This window comes from Myotis brandtii, unplaced genomic scaffold (genome assembly GCF_000412655.1).
Source record: "Myotis brandtii unplaced genomic scaffold, ASM41265v1 scaffold670, whole genome shotgun sequence".
NCBI lineage: Eukaryota > Metazoa > Chordata > Mammalia > Chiroptera > Vespertilionidae > Myotis > Myotis brandtii.
This window is the reverse complement of record NW_005370611.1, coordinates 3,303,801-3,311,745: the sequence shown is the minus strand read 5'-3', so window position 1 is coordinate 3,311,745 and position 7,945 is coordinate 3,303,801. Positions and strand designations below refer to the sequence as shown.

The 7,945-nt window shown below is 47.2% G+C and overlaps 1 protein-coding gene across 2 annotated transcripts in view; it reads left to right on the top strand.

Moving 5' to 3' along the window:
• Window positions 1–7,945, top strand: part of HAS3 (hyaluronan synthase 3) — a 25,707-nt gene that overhangs the window by 6,921 nt on the left and 10,841 nt on the right. Inside the window, exon 2 of one of the 2 annotated variants that reach the window (XM_005881208.2) lies at window positions 7,444–7,538. In XM_005881208.2, coding sequence (XP_005881270.2) covers window positions 7,444–7,538 — 95 coding nt within the window. Of the gene's footprint in view, window positions 1–7,443; window positions 7,539–7,712; window positions 7,739–7,945 lie in introns of those variants that run through there. The other variant, XM_005881209.2, reaches the window with a different exon arrangement.

The following is a 7,945-nucleotide window of genomic DNA, read 5'->3' as shown; positions in this document are numbered from 1 at the left end:
ATGGCAGAAGGGGGCAATCTGCAGGGCGCTCAGGAGCTGCAGGAGCATCCTGTGCACTGGGGATCCGGGAAAAGCTACTGGCCTTTAAGTGGTTTATTAGATGATGTAAGATTTAATCCTCACTGTCTGCCTTAAGAACTGAAGCCCACTCAGAGCAGTGCCTGGGTGAGGCTTCTCTGATGCTCAGCCCTAGTCCTCACACGCACAGGCAGCCTGGCGTGGGCAGAACAAAGCCCTTGCTCCGCACTTCCAGGCTCGAGAACTTGGACGAGCCCTCCCCCACCTTCCCGCCCTCCCCACCCCCATGGACAGCCTTTATTAGACCACATACCATTTTCAAAACTTCAAAACCTATGGTGACCATATTAATCCTAGGGAAGAGCCACCCTGAAATTAGACTCTCTTTACTAAAAGAATGGTGGTGCTGATGCTTCAAAGAGCTCTGAGACACCCCCCCCACACACACACACACACACTCTCCCCCCCAAAATTGAGTGTCATTGTTGTTCAGAGACTGCAAAGATCGAGGCTCCAACCTGTGGGTGTTTTCTGTGGCCAAGGCCAGGACCATGGGAGAGAGATAGTCCTGGGGACCCCATCCCCTCAAAGAGGGTCGCTCAGACCCACTGTCCTAACTCATCCTTTGAGTAGGGAAAGCCCCCAAAGCGCAGACGTTCTGTCATTTAGAAAACGAAAGCTAACTGAAGTCCTTTGTGTCAACTCTGCCCTCCCACTGACAAGGCTGGCTGGTTTTCCCCCAGTTCTCCTGGAAATAGTAGGTAGCACCTTTGCCAACAAAAAAGATTGGATCAATCCAATTCCTGGTAGACTGGGGAGCTCTGGGGACTGACCCGGCTCATCTGGTCTGTCCTCTGTGTTTCTCCCAGGCTCTTCCTTCTAATTCCAGTTCCATCAGCATCTTTTCTCCTTTTATTTTTTTCCTTCTGGCTTGATAACTCATTGGCTCATTGTTAACTTTTTAAGGTCAGTACATTCAAACAGGTGTGGCAGGCAAGGTGCTAGAGGAAGACGGGTGGACACACACTCTGGAGCTCACCTCCGGGCTCGGCTGGCCCTCTGCTGTCCACGTAGTGCCAGGAATGTATTTGCAAATCTCAGCTGAGGAGAATCCTCAGGATGTGCCCTCCATGCTGATACATAATAGAATCGCCTACAGAATTTCAAAAGAAAGCAACTCAAGCCTGGGGCTCACCCCCAGTGATTCTAACTGAATTGATTCTGGACAGGGTCCAGGCACTCGTGGTTTTTGTTGTTGTGGTTGTTGTTTTGTAATATGTTTTTATTGATTTCAGAGACAGGAAAGGAAGAGCAAGAGAGATCGAAACATCAATGAGAGAGAATCATCGATTGGCTGCCTCCTGCACGCCCCCTACTGGGAATCGAGCTGGAAACCAGGCATGTGCCCTGACTGGGAATGGAACCATGACCTCCTGTTCATAGATTGATGCTCAACAACTGAGCAATGCCGGCCAGGCGGCATTAGTGATTTTTAAAAAAACCTACCCAGGTTTTAAAAGTTTAAGGTGCAACAGCCAAATATGAGAACCACTGTATTAGCTTATCTGGTAAGAAAAGAAGGTGTGTGTGTGTGTGTGTGTGTGTGTGTGTGTGTGTGTGTGTGTTGGTGGGGAGGTTGTCCTAGCAAAAAAATCTGATAATAGGACATATTTTTGGGGGGTCCCTCCCATGAAGGAGCCCATGGGAACTGCTCCTACCCTTGGCTCTTCTATAATCACTTTTATGGAGGATCTGGCTTTGGACCTCCTCTGTGACAGTGACTAATGATGTCTTTAATCAAGAAAGAGGACATAAAGCAGAAGTGCCAGCACATTTAAGAACTGTGGTTGATGTTATTGTAACAAGAGCCAAATGAATTTGGAACAAAGTTACCTTAAGTGATTTGTTCCACTCCTGCTGATCTGGCGACTGGAATTGTGACTACATAGACTGGGATTGTGTCCATTAAGGTCTGGGAAAGTGTGCACTTGAGTAATGAGCAAGTATGTGTGTGTCCATTTGTGGACAGTGAGTTATGTGCACGTGCAGAGTGGACATGCACACGGGCACTCGCATAGTGGGTAGGGTTTCAACACCCCAAGGAAAGGACCTCTCCCTGGAGCTCCCTCGGGCAGCAGTGCAATGCTGTTGACATCATCATTCTTCGAATGCTGTTTTCAAGAAAAACATCCTTTCAGGGTTCTCATAGAGCACATAATTATGGACGCCTCCCTCCCTTACCCAGATCATCATGGAGGCTGGCACCAGCTGGGGTGTGCCAGGCAAACCATGTGCCCCATTCAGGGCTGTGTTCCCAGGAGGAAGGGGTCTTTTTCTAATTCATTCAAAAGGTGCTGAATGAGCTAGCACGGTTCTATATACTTCCCCCTTCCCTTCGAAATTCTCTCAAAGGAACAGTGGGAAGGATTTAAATAAAGCAAAGGACTCAAGTTTTGGCTACCACTAATCCTCTATCCTGGCCTTCTCGACTTGACTGCTTTCTTTGTAGACTGAGGCTGTCAAACCCTTTTCACATGAATGCATCTATCATATAGGCCAGGGGTGGGGAACCTTTTTTTCCAAGAGTCATTTATTTATAACATCATTTGAGGGCCATACAAAATTACCAACTTAAAATTAGCCTGCTATGTTTGGTCAAACATTTAATTAACTCACCCCTAATGCCTTGCCAGGGCCAGACCAAATGATTTTGCAGGACTTATGCAGCCTGTGAGCTGGATGTTTCCCAACCCTGATGAAGGCTGTACCTCACCCAGCCCCAGCTTAGAAGGAAATTTTGTGAACTCAACAATTCATTTCAAAATATCTTTTTATTATAAACTTATTACACTTATTAATAGAAAATTTGGAGAACACAGAGAAAAAAAACTCCATTGTTCTACCACCTAAACAAACCTGATCTTGCTTTCTGGGTGAGCTTCCCTCCTGCCTTTTAATTCATAGGATTTACAAGAAAACAAAGTAAACATAATTGTTCATACATAACAATTTTGTATCTTGCCTCGTTTACATGATAAGCATTTTTGCTTATTTCTACATTTTCTTTATGAACATGGTTTTTATTAGCTGCACACAGCATTCCACGAAGAAGGTAGATTATGGTTGAAAGTTGCCTGGATTTTTTTTTTTCTGCGTTCACCTAGGGGAGGGAGAGAAAGGAAAGATGGCCAGGAAGAGCTTTTTCTGTTCAAGATTCCAAGGAAAGCATCTCCAGGTCTGGTTTGCTATTCGGTCCTCATTCTGGTGTGCCCTCCTAACCCTGACCTGTAAGCCAGCTGCCGTGGAGGCACTGATTGTCCTGCTGCCGCGCAGAGACTTACTGATTTGAAATGAAAACACTTCTTCCACCCAAAGAGAGAGAGCGAGAAGAGAGCCTAGAATTAAAATCTCACCTTTGTAACTGCAGGACCTGCTTCTTCAAACATAGCACCCAGAACTGGGGCTGATTACAGAGTACTTGTCAGTAAGAGGGCCAAGTTATGAAAGGGTAACTTGTTTGGTAGTGCTGCCTTACTGTATCCAAGGCACACGCTTCCCACTTTGAATTACGTATTAACTAGTGTTGCAGATTACGCTGCCTTGAAGAGAGAGAGAGCCCTATTTAGTCAGCTGGGGGACATAACCTGCTCCCCTTTGGAGGCCAGTTTAAGTTCACCTTCATGAGCTTCAAGAGGTTTTGACTGTAGTCAGCCCAGAGGAAGTCGATGGGATGGATGGATTGGGGGAGAGCTGGTAGCCTGGCTGCCACCCTCCATTCTGCTTTGCTTGGCTAGAAGCTGTGGGCTGGATGCCATGGAGGAGCACTGAGGCCTGAGGTCAGAGGGTGAGGAGGAGGCAGCCTGTGGAGCTAGAATAGCCCTCCGGCCCTCCCCCACCCAGTCACTCACCAGGAGACCAGCAGAGCAGAGCAACACCAGGTTACTGGCAGGGTTTGTCCCACGGCTTCAGGCAACAGTGATGACAAGAGAGATTGAATGGCGGGCTCCTATTGGTGCAAGGTATTTGAGCATTTCATGAGTTTCGATTTGAAATTGAGTGGAAAGGTGAAATCTTTGTGAAACTGTCAGCTTCGGTTACCTCAAACCCCCCAAACCTTTGAGAATGGCCCTTTCAACCTTCCAAACTGTAGAAGTTATACCTCCACCTCTACCCTCACTTGTGCCCCAACTCCTTTTCCTGAAGGCAGCACCAACAATCCTCATTACGATCCCATCTCAGCCCTGTGTTGTGGTTTATCTGCCTCCTAACAGGTTTCCTACACCCCATTCCTGGTCCTTATCACAAAATACCACTGGCGCAGCCATCCCCAAACAATACTTTCAATCTATTACTACCTTGCTCAGACATCTTCAATAGTTCTCCACCATCTACCCTATAAAAATCCATACTCATTTGGTCATTCATGGCCTTCCAGAATCTGTCCCTAGCATCTTTCTCAGCAGCTAGACTTTCTCTCAGGCACTTCCTATACAGCAGACCCTGTTCAAGTTCATCCAGGCCTCTCTTTCCTGTCCTTCCAACACACCTCACCCATTGCTCTATCTGCTCCTGGTCTGTGTTATTATCCCATCTAGACTGTTCTTACCTTTCTACACACTCAGCTCAAGTTCTCCGTGAAACTCTGTCTAGTCCATTCCAGCTTACAGAGATCTCTTTCCTAAAATTATCAAACTCTCTGGTTAGATTGGCTCATAAACTGCCTTGTATGGTGACTTACTTTTTCAAGTATGAATTTGTCTTTGACGTGGATAACCCTCTAGATGGCAAGGACCAGCCTGAAACTTCCCAGTGGCAAAGTACCATTATCTGCTCGGAGCAGCTCAGAGTTTGTTAAATGAATGTTGAAATGAAGTACAAATAAGGGTACAACTGAGCAGAATAGGAGGCTTATCCCTCTGGAACCTGAGTAAAAGCCAATTCACAACATCTGAATTGACATTTTTAAGCGATTGGGTATGGAATTAGTCCTATTTCTAAATCCCCAGTGGTAAGCAGAGATAAAGCTGAGCTTTATTGTATCAGCTCCTTAAAGATTCCCCTACCCACCAACTCCTGAGGAGATGAATGTAAACAAGGCACTGAAAACTGGATGGTAATTAAGGACAGACCTTCCCTGGCATAGACTGACTGGCCACAAAGGTAAAGCTGCCCGATAACCCCAGATCTCTGGCCCTGCAGATTAGAAAAAAAAAAAAAAAGAGAGAGAGAAAGAAAATTTACTCCCTTGGGAAAGCCAATTGGTTATGGGCAGAGTGTTTTCTCATGATGTTGTAGCTGGACCCACTGTTCATTTAGGATGTTTTAATTGTGCGTACCCCACCCACCCCCTGTAAAATTCCCTGGAGCCAACTGAGCAGAATGGGACAAAGTTGGAGCCTTCGAGATTAACCTGAGATGATCCTGGAACAGCCCCAGGCAACTCGCACTGGAGAAGTCATGTTGCTGTTGCCCTGAGGGCTAACGGGGTCTTCCCAAACTGGCTGCCCTATTCCTTAAAAACAGGTCACTTACGAGCAGCCAGTTGGTTGGCTATGACTCAGACACATTTTTTGCCTGGTCAGTGGAATGCATTTTTTCAACATTTGAATTAGCTTCTAACACTGAAAAATTAGGAGATTTCGCATAGAAATCTGGATTTCTGGCTTCTCTTGATAACAGAATACCTGTCTGTGCTGGGCCCTCCCTCTCACAGGGACATCACCTTTAAATGGGGGAGTCACTGCTCAGCAGGTGGACACACTCCTTTTGGTCCCTGCCTAATCTCTGCTTGTTTTTTCCCCTAAAGATTGCAAGTTTGGGTGGGAGGTAGAATCAGATAATCTCTGGCAACTCCAGGCTCTGAGACACCCCAGGATATACAAGGTTAGAGGAGGTGGCCCGGGGCTCTGTGAGACCAGAATGCAGTCTAGACAAGGCATTCATCATGAGCAGGGACCTCTGAAATTCCTGTCACATCCTGCAGGGATGGGCATGTAGAATCCACAGCATGGCAAGTGGATGCCGTTTACTGAGCACGTAATTCTCAGCCAATCTCTTCAATCCTTATAACAACCCTGAGAAGTAGATACTGGATCCCATTTCTAGGATGAAATACTGAGGTTAGTGCCTAGCTGCCTGACTCCAGAGCCCTCCTTTTACTTAACCAAAGGCTTCTTTCTCTCCCTGTGCATGATTAGCTTTTTAAATCACACACACACACACACACACACACACACACACTAGAGGCCTGGTGCACAAATTTGTGCACTGGTGGGGTCTAGCTGACCCACGCCTGATGGGGGCCATCAGGGGCAGGCCAGCCAGGGCAAGGGGCCATGGGCATTCTGGTCATTCTGCTGTTCAGTCAATTTGCATATTACCCTTTTATTATATAGGATTTTTTATTAATTTCAGAGAGGAAGGTAGAGGGAGAGATAGAAACATCAATCATTAGAGAGAATCATTGATCAGCTGCCTCCCGCATGCCCCACACTGGGGATCAAGCCCGCAACCCGTGCATGTGCCCTGACCAGGAATCCAACCAGGATCTCCTGGTTCATAGGTCAACACTCAACCACTGAGCCACACTGGCCAGGTTGATTGGCTTTTATTAGGGCCAGTCTTAAGTTCAAAACACACTGCCATTGTGTATTCAGTACTGGTTTTTAAAAGCACATAATAAAGGATATTTAAACGATGTATCACATTAGTGATGGTTTTTTCAAGCAAAAGTATAAAGTGATTTGATACCTATAAGGCAAGCTGGGAGTGGGTGGAGTAGGTGTGCCAGGGGCCTTTGCTTGCCTGGGCAACTGAGGAGTCAGTTCTGTGGCCCAGAGTGAGTGCCCTTGGGCAGGCAAATAAGTCCCTGAGCCCTTAGGACTTCTGACAGGAGCAGCTTGTAGACTGTAAACCAGGTTCCTATAAATCTGTGGCAGCTTGGGAGGAAGTGGATCATCTCAGGTGTGCTTGAAGGACACGTACATTTACTTCCTACTAGTCTTTAATTATAGTTTCCCAAGTTTTTCGGAGATTGAGAAACTTGGTGTGTTCAGCTGGTTCTAAACTTCCTCTGCTAACAAGTCCCTACCTCTCCCCAACCCCACCCCACCTCACCCAAGTCTAGCACCAGATTTTAGGGACCTGGAAGGCCCCAAGATAAGGTCAGTTGGGAATTTAGGGGGTCATGGGTGTCGGGAATAACTGGGGAGGAGGTATTGGTTTTGGCTTTAAGACGCTGGAACTTGGGAGGTTTTTACAAGACTATTTGCATCTTTTGCAAACAACCTTAAAGTCATTAGCGCCCCACTGCGGAATTCAAAGCTAAGCTTGTCATAATTGTTAACACCTTCTTTGACCATTTGACAATTATTCGCCTCTGCGCCTTTTATTTATTTATTTTTATTTATTTATTTTTGCCGGCAGGAAGGTTCCTCTGTCTTGGTTTTAGGGAGCACCCTATACGGGGAACAGCCCCTTCGCGTGCAGAAGTCAGGGGAAGATTGCTACCGGCTGGCAGGGTGAGTACATCTCCAAGCTTAGAAAGCGGGTTATACTGAAAGTTCACGCTCCAGGTTCTAGGTTGAGCGCAATGACCGCCTTCCCCTGGGCAGCTGGCTGTACCCCAGACGAGCGCGGAGAAGCTCGGCCTTTGGTGGGGTTGGGGGAACCCAGTTTTCGAAGGCGCAAAGTCAGGGGAAGATTGCTACCGGCTGGCAGGGTGAGTACATCTCCAAGCTTAGAAAGCGGGTTATACTGAAAGTTCACGCTCCAGGTTCTAGGTTGAGCGCAATGACCGCCTTCCCCTGGGCAGCTGGCTGTACCCCAGACGAGCGCGGAGAAGCTCGGCCTTTGGTGGGGTTGGGGGAACCCAGTTTTCGAAGGCGCAAGAGACTGCGAGTCGCTGCAAACCGGGGGAGCGGCGTCC